At 35.9% G+C, this 17,057-nt stretch overlaps 2 protein-coding genes and 1 pseudogene across 5 annotated transcripts; 1 reads left to right on the plus strand and 2 right to left on the minus strand.

Annotated features, from left to right (window-relative positions):
- Positions 1-17,057, minus strand: part of LOC103965042 — a 29,365-nt pseudogene that overhangs the window by 997 nt on the left and 11,311 nt on the right.
- Positions 907-2,358, plus strand: LOC103963255 (40S ribosomal protein S28). Its single transcript, XM_009376054.3, has 2 exons — positions 907-1,065; positions 1,909-2,358. Exon 2 carries the CDS (start codon positions 1,910-1,912, stop codon positions 2,105-2,107), a length of 198 nt encoding a protein of 65 aa, XP_009374329.1. The 5' UTR covers positions 907-1,065; position 1,909; the 3' UTR covers positions 2,108-2,358.
- Positions 11,276-15,837, minus strand: LOC103963262 (rhomboid-like protein 15). Of its 4 annotated transcripts, none has more exons than XM_048576512.1 (13): positions 15,122-15,837; positions 14,525-14,650; positions 13,739-14,042; positions 13,445-13,477; positions 13,260-13,351; positions 13,092-13,165; positions 12,869-12,963; positions 12,678-12,747; positions 12,300-12,478; positions 12,009-12,057; positions 11,864-11,926; positions 11,564-11,635; positions 11,276-11,484 (listed from the first exon to the last, which is right to left on the minus strand). In XM_048576512.1, exons 2-13 carry the CDS (start codon positions 14,622-14,624, stop codon positions 11,479-11,481), a joined length of 1,137 nt encoding a protein of 378 aa, XP_048432469.1. In that variant the 5' UTR covers positions 14,625-14,650; positions 15,122-15,837; the 3' UTR covers positions 11,276-11,478. The 4 variants fall into 4 exon arrangements, with proteins under 4 accessions (XP_048432469.1, XP_009374346.2, XP_009374339.2 ...); XM_009376071.3 differs by having other exon boundaries at positions 11,864-11,920; positions 14,485-14,650; positions 15,122-15,834; XM_009376064.3 differs by having other exon boundaries at positions 14,485-14,650; positions 15,122-15,834.

The following is a 17,057-nucleotide window of genomic DNA, read 5'->3' on the forward strand; positions in this document are numbered from 1 at the left end:
ACTACTTGGGCTGCTCTTATTTTGAATCTAATCATGGCTCTCAGAATTAACAGTCTAAACAAATATGAGCTCCTTCTAAGAGCGATCCACCTCCATTTTTGGAGCGAGATAGGACAATGCCCTCATTTGTGCCGTCTCACATGACCATGTATTGACAATATAACGACCTATAGAGTAGGGCCAAAAAGGGAAAAAAAACATTGAACTTTAAATGGCCACTACATGGTCAATGCATGGCCTTGAAATGGTCGATAGAGTGGTACAATTCTATCCCTCTCCAATAGCGGGATCCTCGATCCCCTCTTATGAGATTCTCATATGTGTTTTACAGACAAAATCAGCCCTATAGGTCTATATGCATTCAAACTCTGATTAGGAACACAATAAGCTGCCTTATTAGCACATTTTTAATCAATTGACAATTCAGTTTTGCCGAATTTAATATAAAAATCTGAATGATAACCCTAATTTATTGACCTCCTACTTCCTTTAATCCGCGAAAGTCAAATTTAAATTGCTGCTCAATTATTTTAGTGTAATTTTAACCTCCCGCAATTAACAAGAACACAATCCTAATTTATTAGACCATAACGCTATATTTCGAAGTCAAAACAGGGTAAAAACGCTGAACTATAAACCGTCACAATATGATCAATACCTAGCCATGAAACGGTCAATACGATGCGACTTTCCTATTCCTCTCCAAGGATCCTTTTACGAATACATACACACACACACACACACACACACACACATAAGAGTTGAAACTCTTTTATGCATTCAAAATGCTGATAGGAAAACAATTAAGCCAATATAAGAACGACGTCGTGTCGACTCCGTGATCTTTGAAGAATCCGTGGATGTGAAATAAACACAATAAGAAGGGCAAAACAGTAAACCTAACCCAAAACCTAGTCGACTAAACTATATTTCCTCTCTTCCAGTTCCCACCCCTTTTGTCCTGCGCCGTTCCCTCGTCTCTTGCGATTCAGCACACCCCCCTGCGACGCCGTTTCATCGTCTTCTTCAAGCTCTCGCAGTCTCTTCTGAAACTCCAACCTCCAGGTCAGTGCTCGTATCTTATCTCTCTCGCTCCATCTGCTATCGTGTTTTATATTTTTTTCTAAATTCATCGTTTATATTATTCTTTTAATCAGTACTGGGTTTGAGTTTTTGGTTCACAATTTTTGGTTTAGGCTGATTAATATCTTTTTTTCCTTCTTTTCATGATTTCTGCTAATTTTATTTGTCTAATTTTTGTTTATTTGTCCAAAAATATGGTTAGATTTGGTTCCCTTAATGGATTTATATATTTTTTTTTATCATCACAATATTTGAGGCAATGTTAAATAGTGATCTTTTCTTCTGTAATCCGATTTACTGGTTTTAATATTACTGGAGGAAGTTCGATCATCAGAAAGTTTACTTTGCAGCTCGGTTCTTAATGGGATCTACCAAATACCACTAGTTTTGGGTACCCATTTGATTTTTATTGCTCCTTTTTCTGGTGGTTCTTGAATTTTAACTTGTGTTTTTTACGCTAATTGTAACGCTTTCCTTTTCAATGTTCCATCATCGGAATGTTACTTTGCAGCTGGTTCTTAGTGGCAGCTCTTACCAAATGCCATGAATTTGTTATCCCTATTGAGTTTTCTTGCTGTGTTTTGTGATGGTTCTTGAGTCTTAACTTGTGGTTGACTTATTATCGTAAATTCATAATGCTTTTTAAAGTGGGCGGGGTTTCGCTTTCCTTTTTACCTCTTTGGTAGTTGTACTAGTTGATTTGTTCTGTTTCATGATAAATTGTTGTACAATTCAGTTGTCTCGGGTTACTAGATTGTAGGGTTTGAAGTAAATTGACGATTTGTGTTTTCTGAATATTTCTTTTCTATTTTGTCTTCTGTGAAGAATGGAAAACACGATCAAGCATGCTATTGTGATCAAGGTTATGGGACGTACTGGATCTCGTGGCCAGGTGACTCAAGTGAGAGTCAAGTTTCTGGATGACCAGAACCGTTTCATCATGAGGAATGTCAAGGGACCAGTCAGAGAGGGGGATATCCTTACCTTGCTCGAGTCCGAGAGGGAGGCAAGAAGGTTGCGGTAATTATCAGAGATGGTCTTGTTTGTCGATGCTCCTATGTCTGAGTTTAGGTTTGCAAGCAACAGTTATTTTGTGTCGGTGAATGGCTGTTGTGTTGCCGGTTCTGGGAATTACTAGCATTAGACATTATTTTTGTGATGAGATTTTGTTATGGAATGTTTCTAAACTAAATTGTCTGAAAAGTCCTAGGTTTTGTTTGAACAAGTGACAATGTTCCTTCTTGCTATGTCAAATGTTTGCTTTCCTTCTTACCATTTACCAGGATTGTTGCTTAATTGCTAGTCATTCTCATCTTAAAATCAATACAAGATGTAGACGTGGTTTAATCGTAACCATTTAGATAGGGAGGGGGGGAAGGGATGAGAGATTAGGAGGGGAGAGAATTTAATATTTTTAAGAATTTGCAATTTCTTCGTCCATACTTTGAGCCTAAATTTTGTAATAGAAAGCAATTCAAGCAACAAAGGAGTCAAAATTTTGATAAAATTCATGTTTGTTATCAAAATTCTTAGAAGTATGGCAATTATCAGTTACCCCTTAAAATTCTGGAGTTTTTGCACTATTCTTACGGCTTATTTGTATTCATATTCATTTGTAGGCGAGAAGTTTTAGATTTGAATTTGTACGGATGGAAGTTTTGATACCAATTTATTAGGTTTTCTTAATGTGTGGCTTAGTGCAAAGCCTTCGACTTTTTTGGATATAATATAGTGGTATATGGGAAACAGAAAGATTAAAGGCAATGGTTTTCCAATCGAACAAAAATAGGGCCTTCTAGAAGGGGAGAGAATAAATTGATGTGTATTGTATTCCTCTTCATTTGTAAGTGAGAAGTATTAGGTTCGAATCTTGTGGATGTTGAATTCGATACCTGTGGATGCAAATTTTCGCCTTCTTTTTCTTGGACGAAAATGCACCTGCAAAACAATTAACACCTAAGGTCAAAGCCAAGAGCGTCACGCGCCCACTATGAATGGGAGGCTTTGGTCGAAGAACCCCTACTACCAAAATTAGAATTTGAGAGAGAAAGTGTTTAGAGAATTTTAGGAGAAAAATGGACTTTCAATGAAGGACATCAAAGGAGTACTTCTTTGGGGGACTTGAGTAACTTATAAGAATATAGAAACTACTCCTTTAATCGTCGAATCAGGAAGAAAGAAGTGGTTCTAGCATTGAAAAAGATGAAGTATAGAAAAGCAGTGGGCACAGATGATATACCGATCGAAGTGTGGAAAGTCTTGGGAGAGACGGGTATATCATGGCTCACAGACCTTTTCAATAGGATTTTGAAAACGAAGAAGATGTCAAATGAGTGGCGAAAGAGCACTTTGGTGCCTATCTATAAGAATAAGGGCGACGTACAAAATTGTATGAACTATAGGGGTATTAAGTTAATGAGTTATATAATGAAGCTCTGGAAGAGAGTAACTGAGTATAGACTTAGGCAAGAGACATGGGTCCCAGACGACCAATTCGGGTTTATGCCAAGATGCTCAATCATGGAGGCAATCTATCTCTTATGAAGATCCATGGAAAGATATAAATATATGAAAAATGATTTGCACATGGTTTTTAGAGAAGAAAGGAGTTCGAGTAGCATATATCCAAATTATAAAGGATATGTATGATGGAGCAAGGACTGCCGTAAGAACTCATGAATGACAAACTGAAAGATTCGCCATAACTGTAGGGTTACATCAAGACTCATCTTTAAGTCCTTACCTTTTTACATTGGTAATGAATGAGTTAATGGGACATATTCAAGATGATATTCCTTGGTGTATGCTTTTCGCAAACGATATAGTGTTGATAGATGAAACTCATGAAGGAGCAAACGCGAAGTTTAACCTTTGAAGAGAAGTGTTGGAATCTAAAGGTCTTCGCCTAAGTCAGTCAAAGACAGAGTATATGGAGTGCAAATTCAGTGCAAACAGAGGCTCAAATGAGTTAGGGTGACAATTGGAGATTAGGAAGTACAAAAGAGCGATTGCTTTCGCTACCTAGGATCTATCTTGCAAAAGAACAAAGAGTTAGATGGAGACCTCAACCATAGAATTCAAGATGGATGGATGAAGTGGAAAAGTGCATCCGGCGTGTTGTGTAACTGTCGTATGTCACTGAAGCTTAAGGGAAAATTTTATAGGACAACAATAAGGCCGGCAATGCTTTATGGCACAAAATGTTGGGTGGTGAAGTATGAACACGTACATAAAATGGGTGTAGCAAAGATGAGAATACTTCGTTGGATGTGTGGGCACACGAGAAAGGATAAGATTAGGAATGAGGATATTTGAGGTAAAGTAGGAGCAGCCGAAATTGAAAGAAAGATGAGGGAAAATCAGTTACGATGGTTTGGACATGTGAAACGAATGCCTACTAACGCTCCGGTTAGAAGATACGATTACGAGACAAAAGTTCAGGGTTGAAAGGGGTAGAGGAAGACCTAGGAAGACTTTGGAAGAGACTCTACGAAAAGACTTAGAGTACTTGGATCTAACGGAAGACGTGACACAGAACCGAGCTCAATGGCGTTCTAAGATTTATATAGCGAACCAAACTTAGTGGGAAAAAACTTTGTTGTTGTTGTTGTTGTTATATAATTTGTGGGTGTGGCTTCAATGCTACATATCATTTATTGTTTGGAGTATTTTAGCTGTTAAACTTGATGACACAAATGTTTAGATTTTCAATTTTTTATTTTTGTTATTTATCTCCATGTCAATCAATGCTAAGTAGTAGTGAAGAAATTTTATTGATTTGTTTATCAAATACTATACATATGGACTAGGGAATGTGTGAGTTGTTTGCGAAGAGTCAACAGTGTATATGTCAGTGCTTTTCAAAGAGAGAAATGTATGTCCTCGATAATAACTAGAGATAGGATTAGAGGAATATTACAACAAGAGACCTTTCATCTCTTTTCTAAAACGTGAATTTATTTCTTGACTTTAAATTTTGAGTTTTTTTCTAATTTTGATAAACCATATCTATTCCATATCTTCTTTCATTTTTCCAACTTATCTTTTTCTTCTTTGGACAAAAGATATTATTTACACTAAAAGGGAGTGGTAGCTTTAGTCTCACAATGGTTAGCAATAATATGATCCAAATTCGCCTTTAGCGAGAATCAAACCTAAAATCTCTAACTTACAAATGAAGAAAAATATCACTAGACTGTAGTATTAATTGGCGTCACCCGCATGTTTTCAATCTCAATCATCATCATTTCTCGTATTATTCAATGTTCTTATAATAGTGTAGGAAAATCCAAATTAGTAGGTAAAATATCATGGGCCAAGTTAATAGGCCTCATCCATGAGCAACCAGTTAATGGACCTCAATCATAAGCAACCTGGAAAAGGGTACTATCGTAATATAGTCATCAAGTAAAAGCCCTAATTTGTCCTTCCCATAAGTTGCTCTCCGAATCTACCCTAACTCTGCCTTGTCTCTACGTGTCTCGCTCATCGTTTCGTAGCCGTGGCCAAGAATGTAGAGCCCTTTTGAGAAATTGAGGTCTACCCATTCTACCCCCAGTTTCCCTCTCTGATTGTTTTCTCAGTGTTTTTGCTTTAAGGTTCATCATCTTCTCTTTAGCTTCTTGTTTTGTTATAGCAAGTAGCAACACAGAGAAAGCTACGGAATCCTAATAAATTTGGCCTTTTTAGTTGATATTTTATTGAATTTGCATGTGTGTGTGTGTGAAATTTTAATGGATCATGATATTTCTCAATGATTTTATTTTTGAAAAATACCATTAATTTATGATGCCCTGCCCACTTTTCTCTGATGATGGTCGATAAAAAGCTATGGAAAGGATAATTTTTAGACCTGGGAACCTTTTTGTAGCAGAGAAAAAAAAAATAGTTACTTTGGTAGTCGTGGTACAATGGAAAGGTTGCTCCTTTATGATCGAAATGTCACAAATTTAATTTGTGAAAATAGTCTCTTTACAAAGTAAGGGTAAAACTGTGTATACTAGACATTTCCCCACCCTCGCAAAGCGGGGAGCCTTATTATCTTGGGGTTGCCTTTTTTTGGTAGCTGTAGTTGGATTTTTGTAGATAGATTTGGCCTTTTTGTTTTTTGGATAAATTTTTTTGTTGAATTTGTAGAATTTTTAAGTTGCTTCTATGCAATTTTCATGCATCATAATATTTTTCAATGATTTTGTTTTTTTGGGGTTTAATGTTTGTTTTATGTAATTTCCATGCGTCATGATATTGTTCTATGATTTATATGATTTTTAGTATAATGGTGCATGAAAATTAAACATAGAACAAACATTAAACCCCAGAAAAAATAAAATCATTGAAAAATACCATGATGCATGAAAATTGCATAGAAGCAACTTAAAATGCTACAACACACATAAATTCAACAAAAAAAATTTATCAAAAAAAAAAAACCAAATCTATCTACAAAAATCCAACTACATTTACCAAAAAAAGGCAACCCCAAGACAATAAGGCTCCCCGCTTTGCGAGGGTGGGGAATGTCTAGTGTACATAGTTTTATCCTTTCCATAACTTTTTATTGACGATCATCAGAGAAAAGTGGGCAGGGCATCATAAATTAATGGTATTTTCCAAAAATAAAATCATTGAGAAATATCATGATCCATTAGAATTTCACAACATATGAAAATTCAGTAAAATATCAACTAAAAAAGGCCAAATTTATCAGGATTCCATAGTTTTCTTTGTGTTGCTACTTGCTACAACAAAACAAGAAGCTAAAGAGAGGAAGATGAACCTTAAAGCGGAAACACTGAGAAAACAATTAGAGAGGGAGACTACGGGTAGAATGGGGTATACCTCAATTTCGCGAAAGGGCTCTACAATTCTTGATTGCGGCGACGAAATGATGAGTGAGACACGCAGAGACAAGGCAGAATTAGGGTAGACTCAGAGAGCAATTTATAGGATGAACAAATTAGAGCTTTTGCTTGATGACTATATTACGATAGTACCCTTTTTTGGGTTGTTTATGATTGAGGTCCATTAACTTGTTGCTCATGGATGAGGCCTATTAACTTGGCCCATAATGTTTTACTTACTAATTTGGATTTTCCTTCACTATTATAAGAACATTGAACAATACAGGAAATAATGATGATTGAGATTGAAAACATGCGGGTGACGCAAATTAGTACTGGTCTAGTGATATTTTTCTTCACTTGTAAGTTAGACGTTTTAGGTTTGATTATCGTCAAATGCGAATTTGAACCATATTATAGCTAACCTATTGTGGTACTAAAGTTAACCCCTCCTTTTTAGTGTAAATAATATCTTTTGTTGAAAGAAAAAAATAATAAGTTTGAAAAAAAAAAGATAGGGAATAGATAAAATTAGAAAAAGACTCAAAATTTAAAGTCAAGAAATAAATTCGCGTTTTAGAAAAGAGATTAAAAGTCTCTTGTTGTAATACTTCTCTATTCCTATCTCTTGTTATTATCGAAGACATACATTTCTCTCTTTGAAAAGACTAAATGATTGTTTGTTTTCAATTTTCATTTTCTAGACAGCTTGATAACTAAGGACTTATTTGGCAAGTGCTTTTAAACGACTGAAAGCGCTTTTAGAGAAAATATTTTTGGGTTCCAAAATATTTTTACTAAGGTTTGGTTTCAAAACATTTTATCTAAAAGTGTTTTCAGTCTAAGATTTGTTATTTTGCTAGTCCAATGCTCTAGTAAACCTTAGTTCCCATTGCTGAAATATATGTTGCAAAACATTTGTTTGATATCATTTTAACAGATGTTAGACACGACACGAATTCCTTTTAACTTGCATGTATTAACCTTGCACATAATTCCCAATGTACATGTGCCTCGGTACTTTTCCACGAAACACGATAAAACACGAGACATGGAATGAGTGAAAAAGAAAAAGACTAACATGAAACATGGTATCTACATCTTCATGTAAGTTTTCTTATTAGAAAATGAGGTGATCATTTTCGCACTCCAACTTTTCACAACAGCACTCCTCTCGTTTTTGAAGCGATTTAACATCAAATTATATGAGTCTTGCTAAGAAGATTAAATTTGTAAATTAAATTTTGTAAACTAAATGATATGGAAATTGATGATTGGATTATTACTTAAACATTGATAAACGTATTCATTTTTTATTGGTGACACATCATTTAATTCGCAAATTTAATCTCCGTAGCATTACTCAAAATCATATATCAGTTCTGACAAAAATGAAAAGTCACATATGTCATTCAGCAACATGAAATTCAATTTGATTTAACCTAATCATTACACAATTGTAATTAAATAAAGGTGTTTAAAAACAATATTGTACTAACTAAGAGCATCTCTAAATCGATCATCAATAGAGTGACAAAACATTTCTCTCTCCTGTGTGTAAAAGCGATCTCTAAATCGATCATCATTACCTTGCTGAATACCGATCTCTTGCACACACTGCGACTGAACTCACTTAGGTGTGTATGTGGCATTCCAACTCACTCCATCCTTTGGTGTGACAATGTTTCTACTATATCTTTGGCCTCCAATCCAGTTTTCCATACTCGCACAAAGCACGTGGAAATTGATTACCACTACATTCGTGAACTTATTATTGCCAAACTGCTTAGAGTGCAATATATCACTACTTAGCAACAAGTTGCTGATATACATACCAAGTCTCTTTCCAAAGCTCGGTTTCAATATCTACAATCCAAGCTTTCACTCAGCCCTCCTCCGTTCAGCTTGAGGGGGTGTAAAGAGATACACAATAGTTAATTGTAATATGGTTATAAGTTTGTTACAACTGTCCATGTAACTAATACTAGTTTAATGAGTTAACTAGGTTTAATTAATTACTAAGCTATTTTCCAAGTTGTATATAAACCTGCTTGTAATTCCTTATTCATTAAGAAATGAAATACCAGAGTTATTTCACATAATATTTACGTTTGTTGTTAGCCTCGTACATTTTAATCAACTGTAAATGTGCAACTGTTTAGTGGCTATTGCATATCTTTCTGATGCATAGGTGGTATTTGATTTAGTTAATTAATTAACGGGTGTCGTAATTATATGTCGTGCCGATCAAAGCAGAAACTCTAATTCTAGGTGGGGATCCCAAGGACATGACTTGCGAGGCCGCAGAGCAGATGCATGTAGATCTTCTTGTCGTAGGTAGTCGTGGCCTTGGCATGGTCAAAAGGTGAGCACACATAATTTCACTAACAATCACCGGAAAACGGTACAAATCAATCTGGGAAATAATTTCCGCAGCATCATCGTTGTCTCCTTCCCCACACCTTCCTTTATTCTTGCCATTGGGTTGAATAGTAAAAGAAGAATCAAATAATCAAAGAGAAAAGGTGTGCAGAATGAGAAAAAGGCGTATGGAAATCATTTTCCATCAATCTTGGATTATCATCAAAGCTATTTATGTGACTTGTATAATTTCTTTTGGTGGGTGCAGGGCGTTCCTAGGAAGTGTGAGTGACTATTGTGCACATCATGCAACATGCCCAGTTGTGATCATGAAACCGCCAAAGGAGTCTGCAGGAAAATAACCCTTTTAACTATTGTTCGGCTGCTTTGATTTCTATGTAAGATTGCATAGTATAAGAACAAGTGAGGAAAGGGTGTATTTTGTACTCCCTTTTATCACGATAAAAAGAAATAAAATGCGAGCGTTATGTATGTTGAAGACAATTTAAAAAATATAATGAAGATAATTTAAAGAAAAGAAAAGAAGAAAAAAAAAAAATATATATATATATATATATATATATCGATAACATAGGGGAATGATATTTTATTTTGAGATTATAGATGAAAGAAAATTTGTATCTTGCTATCAAGTTTAAGGTGAATCTCTTAGAGCAACTCTTAAATTTGTTAGTGAGCAAAACAATTGAGCGGCTCACTCAAATATTGGCGGACTTGCCCTTTCCAGTAGAGATCAAGGTTTTAAAAGACGCTAGACGCTAGTCAGGGGGGTAGGCTGGGGCCTAGCCGCCTAGGCAGATTTAAGTAAATCTATTATATTTCATGTAAATAAGTGTTTGTTTATACTTAAAATATATATATATATAATTTCATCATAAACTACAAAATACAATGACATATATATTATGAAATATTGGAACATAATGAAAACATAGGGAACAAGGCGGGGTCTAGACAGCACTAAGTGGGGATTTTTAAAACAGTGGTAGAGACTCCCATTTTAGTAGCTATCGAGGTGCCAATCATTGGTGAAGGGGACTTCTACGTGGAGAGAGTCATGCTCAAATATTGGGTGGAATCTCTCGTACGATATGTCTGGTGGTATGAGGAAGCCTGTTGTGATTTTACTTTACTTTTGGAACAACTATTAGATAGGAAGCCTGTTATGATTTCACTTTACCTTTGGAACAACTATTAGATCCACCTATGGTTTGTCTACGTCCTGATTGGAAAGACCTTTTAAGCAAGTCTCACAATGGTAACGTGGTTATTTTCAACAAGGGGACAATTCACAAAAATCGAACCTAAGAAATAAAAATTCACTTGTGAAAAAATATCACCTGTAAGTGGAAATCATTCCTTTGCCATTAAAGTGGATAATAAAATATGTTCACACTTGTTAATTTTTCGCCATTGATTTCTTTCAATTCAATGATTCAACGATCCAACCAATTCAACTATTCAATGATCAAACCACTGTTAATCTTTGACCATTGAATCTTCTATTAATCTTTAACCATTGAATCTTCTATTAACTTTTGGCCATTGAATCTTCTTTAATTCATTCGATGTGATTTTCAACGGATGCATGAGACGTAAAAATGAGTACCACTAAAAAAATAGAAAATACCCATATTCATTTCATTTATAGCCACCAAATTCTCATTTCTCTCTGTTAGTTTGATTTGATCAGCTTTCAGGGGAACATTAGCAGAATGATTTATTATTGCAATCCAGTGAGTTAAGAACCTCCTTACGCAAATGATGCATCACCTAGAGGCGTGCTAAGGACAGTCGCCTAAAAATTGCTAAGGGGCAGTCGCCGGCCGATTGACTGTTGGACGTGGATCATTGGGGAGCGCAGAAGAGCGCGCACATCAACAGCCGACAGTCACAGTCCACGCACGGCTGAAGCATTCAAGAAGGAAGAAACCAGAGATAGTCGATTTTCGGTAGATTTTACAGCAATGTTGTAAACCATTTCAATGCTTTCATTTTAACAGATGCTATGTCAGTGTGTGTAGTCATATCCCATATTCACAATCTTTTCTCCCCCAATCAAATATTCACGGTACGGGTCTAAAACAATATACAGTAGCAGACATGGGAATTTACATAAACGCGATCCTTTACTTTGGGAAGTCACTGAGTTAGCTAATTTGCTTGCTTGCATTTAGCCCTGAAATAATCCCCATAATTAGAACACGAAATCTCGACTCTCAACACCTGTGGGAAACGAACAAGTTCGAAAGACAGACCTGTTGGCTCAGAATTTCCGCTGCCACGTTAAGATCCCCATCTGCAGCCGCTAGGGCAACTTCTACCTGTGTCTGTAGCCCATTACCAAGACGTTGTTAGAAGATGTTCATAACAGAAAGCATGAACTATAATGCTAAACATCAACTAAACTCGTTACTGATGCGTGGTAACGTATGTCATAGCAAACTTCCGCATCCTTTAACTTTACCAATATGAATCAATGCAGCTAATAAAATGCGTACTATGGGATAGTTAACTCATTTGATTAAGGAGAAATACAGCACGGTTTAACATTTTACCCTCTCAAAACCCATTGACACAAGCTTTTTGATTTCTTCTTCAGAAGCAACATAATCCTGCATCTGAAAGACAAGTTAGAGACTAATCCAGATGGACTGGAAGAACCGTCAAGGAAAACCCAAACGATTATTTGAAGAGACAAACCTGGTGGTGTACAGGAATTTCTGCTGCTGCACTATTTAGTGTTGCCCGCCTGAAAATAAGAGGAACCGAGGTAGTACCATTTCCAGCCAAATGCATACTGCTTAGGATTTGCTTTAGATTTACGTCGTTTACTAGAATAACTTTGAGAACATTCTTACTAGCGAAGCAAACTATTTACAAAAATGAAAACAAGGCAGTAGATGTAAACATCTAGGGAATGAATAATGCAATGCTAGTGAAAGATGCCCAAAACTCGTTAAGCTATAAGTATGCATTAAGTTTTTTTAGTACCTTCCATCAGATAACTGCTGTCCTGTACCAATAACTGCCACATCTGATGGACGTTCTGAGTTGCTATTGTCCAAGAGTCTAGCCTGTAAATTTGATTCTGAATCCGCATCAGAAACAGTACTTTGACCAGATCCAAGTGTTCTTCCCCTCCCAGGAAACCTGTGACCGTCTTGTGCTGACTGCATTATTGCAATAGGAAGTCATCAAATTTAGTCACTTAATTTATACCAAACAAAGTGCGTACTTCAAAGTTTGAATTAAGGGCACAACACTCTTAACATACAGTGACATTTTGATGTTAGAATATGGATCCTAAAGGGGGTCGGTAAGTAAAGGGTTTCCAACATTTACATCCTCAAAAGGTGAAAGACACAATACCTGTACAGATGTTTCCCTACGTGGGATCCACGGAGACAAGTTTCTCCAGATACTTCCAGAAGAGAATCCACTGGTAAATAAAATATATCATTTTACAACTCTTATAACACTGATAACTGTAGTCTTTCAAGAAATCGAATTACCAAAATTCATCAGTCAAGGAAAAGTAAAAGGAACAGAAATATACTTACCTAGATGGTGTACCTTGGGTTGAATATGTAGGGATGAAGGCTGAAGGATTCCCACCAGTGCACACAATAAATTTAGGCCGCCTCACACAACTTGACTGGAAGCATAAAGTTTTAAAGAGAATAAGATTAGGAATGCATGAATTATAAATGCACAAGTCGAATTAGATAAGACGAACAATAGTTGATTTCCAAATTGATGAATCATCAAAAGCAGTTTACTTACAAACAATGAGGAGGCCTCAATTTTAGAATAGAAGGATGTTCCCGGAATGAGGAAATTTAATAAGCTGTAAGTATCTGTATTGCAAAGCCAACACAAAACATTATCACCTACTTCCTTGTGTGACACAACAAAATAGAAAACGGGAGATTAGAATGAGAGAAAACATACAAGCAAAGCCTGACAAAATGCCACATAGGTGTCCCAGTAAAGAAACATTTGGCATAACAACTTGGAACACTACCAGCAAGATCCATGCATACCTGAAACAGATTTAAATGTCAAATAATTAAGAAAATATATGGCAATGTAAAAGAATAAGATTAAACACGGCATAAGCATTTTACTGCCATTACCATTTAGCAGGCACATTAAAGAGTCCAAACACACTGCAGGGCAAAAATTGTTTGTGCGTCATTAGAATCCAATACACTGTCCAGGAATGAACGAAAACAGGGAAAACAATTGAAAAGTGCATCCATACACATGTGCACAATTTAGTGCACCCATTTGTATAATCACACAAAAAGCTTCATAATATCTAATTCTTCTTTTATAAAAAATAACAACTATTCTAGGTAAGAGAAAGACGGTATTTGAAAAATTCTCTCTTAAGCGAAGACAACAGAAAAGTCATATAAAATAAATACCTTCTAGACTGGTGTCCACTCAGACTTGTCTCTATAACAATCATAGAAAACAAGATTCCCGAGAAGCCTATTGCACATTCATTCATGAGGTACTGATAAGAGTGAATAGGATTATAGGCCACCAAAAACGCAATCAGAAGATGTAACACTGCATTGCTTATGGCCAAAAGAATGATCAAGTACAATAAGCGGACAGTTCCCATGATTCTCTCCAACTCAGAACCCAAAGGAACTAATGCCATCATGTTGAACAACACATGCAGCACTGAACCATGGAAGATAATGGAGGTGAAAATCCTGTAGACTGAAAAAAAGAGAACCAAAGGTTGACGACCATGAGATGAAATCAGTTAAGGCATATTACTTCTTCTCCTAACAGAGTAAATCCCCCCGCATATAGTTTATACAGACGATTTAACTTAAACAAGATTAAGCTTTTGTGCGGAGAAACAAAAATATAAATAAAAATGAGTAGAAATTCTCCATTAGAGTTCAAAATGGGCCAGGCAGGTGACCCGAAGATCTGTGCCATAGCCTGACAATAGAGGCAGTAAATTACAGATTGCTAAGGTAGGCTCAATATTTAGGTTTCCAATGATTGTTTTTAAGAAAGGCCCAATATTTAGGTTTACAACGATCGTGTAATAACGAAATACTGTTTTGAAGAGACTACCGGAAAGAGGGTAGCGAAATTCCCCTTCTTTCTAATAACTACAGATTTCCACACTGACAATGAAAAAATTTACCTTGGAATTTGGATACAACATCAGAGGGCGAAAAGCATACTTGGTAAAACGAGTCGTATCCAACGAGGAGGCAAACCAAGTAAATAGTTGCGCACACACCAACCACCGCAGAAGTAAGGAAAGGAATGCTCTCCCACCATAGCCGCAACCTAGTTTGCAGTCCCGCCTATACATAAACACCCAAACATGCAATCAATCTCAAATTTACTACAACCCAAACAAACACACACACACACACACAGAGTAACCATAAATGTATGAATTAAACACTAATTTGAGCACAATTTTAATTAGGAAAAAATTAATCAAAGCGAATTTAGGTTTCCCAAATTTTAAACAGAGTTGATACTGATGCTAAACACAACAAACAAAACCGAATCGAATTCGAGCATGAAATTGTCACTCAGAATTCAGAAAGCATAACTAGAAATTGGGAAGCTGAAGGCAACTAAGTCCACGGTTCAATATCTACCTCATTCAGCAGTTAAAGAACACAAAATTCAAAATTTCGGTATCATTTTTTAACTCAGTTCCGCATTTTCTCGGCAACCAAACGGAGGATAAGGTAAGATACTGAAATTTTCTCGGGAAAATAGAAAAAAGGGGAAAGAGGGGTAGATCGGAGATGAGATTTTACCTCGGAAACAATGTTGGGTCTCATTTTTCTTGCTTGCTCTCAGTCTTTCTCTGTGTGTGACTTGGTTTTGAGACAATCGCTTTGTATTTGTGTTGTGCGGGGATCTCGAACTTTCCAATGTCCGAGGACCGTCTTTCTCCACTCGAATTGTTGAAAACGGGCGGGTCGGGTTCCCGAACCGAAAAGCATAATCCGAAACCCGAGCCAATCTTTTTCGGGATGGGTGACCCAAACTGAACCCAAATTTTGAGATTTCCGAAAATATTTCGATATTTCGGTACGGTTTGAAAAAATTAAAGAAGTTTTAGAAATGAAATTGTACAACCTATACAAACAATACCCATTTGAGCAGAATACAAAACTAAAGCATGAAAAAATAAAAAGCAATGAAATTTATAGAAACAAAGCTTTAAAAAGTAAAGGGTATGCGGAATTAAGCCAACCCGAAGGCCAAAAATCTACATATATGGAATGAGGCAGCGATTGAGGCAATTTTGCAAGGAGAATAGGTGCTGATGCAGTTGCGACGGCTGGGGGGAGGACCCGAGGCGGGTAACTGGGGTGGAGCACGCCATGGGACAAGGGACAGTGAAGGAAGCCACTGGAGTGTGTTGTGAAGCAAAGCTCGATTTTGGGTTGGCGAAGGAGACGAGTCGAGACGAGAGAGACAGAGTGAGACTGAGAGTGAGGTGACTCAGGTGAGGTTGAGAGAGCTAGGTAACGTATGAAATGTTAGTGATTAATTCTCAACCAAATTCAACGCTCCACATAATTCCTAAATATAATTTAATATTAAATATATATAAAGTCTGTTTTGGTTCGGTTTAGGATTACAGAACAAAGGCATATGGATCCCAGATCACATACTGAACTTTTTGGTTTCAGGTACAAAATGATTCAGAAAAAAGCAAAAAAAAAAAAAAGGTGATCACACAAAACGTGCATGTATATGTTAGTAATAGTAAAGACAAGCCAATATGCTAGTAATAGTTAGGGGTGTGTTTGGTTTCATTCGGTTCAGTATTTTGTCAAAATCGAAACTGAACCAAAACTTCGGTTTAGTTCGATTATTTTTTGGGTTCAATTTTTCTGGGTTTGGTTTTGTTTGGTTTGATTTTGATTTTTTATTTATTTATAAAACTCGATTTTTTTCTTTTAATATGGAATTTAAAATGATAAGAAAATGGGGAAAGTGGGAAGTTAGTTATACATATACAATTATATATTCTATCAACAACCTCAATTGCAAAGAAAAATGATCACCATAGCCATTCCAAAAGCAAAAAAATAGATAAGCTTTTCCAAGTTCCAAAGCCTTCCAAAAAACTTCTTTATAAACAATTGAATATCCTCCCTAACTGAACCAAGTATGCTCCTTGCAAAAGCCTAGGCTTAGTTTCAAACTTGTCAACAAAATTTCACAAAAGAAACATCATGGGCATAAATTCATAGTGTATAGGGAATCGGTTTGGTTAGTTCGATTCAATTTTTGAACCTCTAAAATTGAAACTGAACCAATAAAGTTCGGTTCGGTTCGGTTTTTTCTTTTTCAATTCGGTTTTTTTTCGATTTTTAGGTTTTGGTTAGATGTTCAGTCTGATTTTTTTTTGTTTTCCTTTTTTTAACCCACCCATAGTACTACCATCTTCAACCCTTGGCCTAAAACCTAAAATTTTAAGGTCAGAAAATTTAGATTTTAACCCAGAAACAGTTTTTCTGCTCCAACTCTTCTAGTCTAAAATTTTAGCCCCAGATTATTAACGAATGAATTTAGGCTTTTTTTTTAATTAACTTTTAAAAAAAATTATGTAGACTATCCTAAACTAATTTTATGAACATTTTAACCTAAAATATTTAAATTCCGATAAACATTAAAAAATCATTAAACTAACACATGAAATACTATAGAAGAATATGAAACACATGATAGAGATGT

This window comes from the organism of the source record quoted next, unplaced genomic scaffold (assembly GCF_019419815.1).
Source record: "Pyrus x bretschneideri cultivar Hongxiangsu unplaced genomic scaffold, Pyrus_bretschneideri_v1 Contig9, whole genome shotgun sequence".
Classification (NCBI taxonomy): domain Eukaryota; kingdom Viridiplantae; phylum Streptophyta; class Magnoliopsida; order Rosales; family Rosaceae; genus Pyrus; species Pyrus x bretschneideri.

Bases quoted from the DNA above. Each gene is read 5' to 3' on its own strand.
- LOC103963255 (XM_009376054.3), top strand. From the start codon at position 1,910: ATGGAAAACACGATCAAGCATGCTATTGTGATCAAGGTTATGGGACGT.
- LOC103963262 (XM_009376064.3), bottom strand. From the start codon at position 15,145: ATGAGACCCAACATTGTTTCCGAG. The intron at 14,043-14,484 runs GTAAATTTTTTC...TCTTTTTTTCAG, and splicing joins TGTTGTATCCAAATTCCAAG to TCTACAGGATTTTCACCTCC. The intron at 13,166-13,259 runs GTATGTTTTCTC...TTTGCAATACAG, and splicing joins CATTTTGTCAGGCTTTGCTT to ATACTTACAGCTTATTAAAT.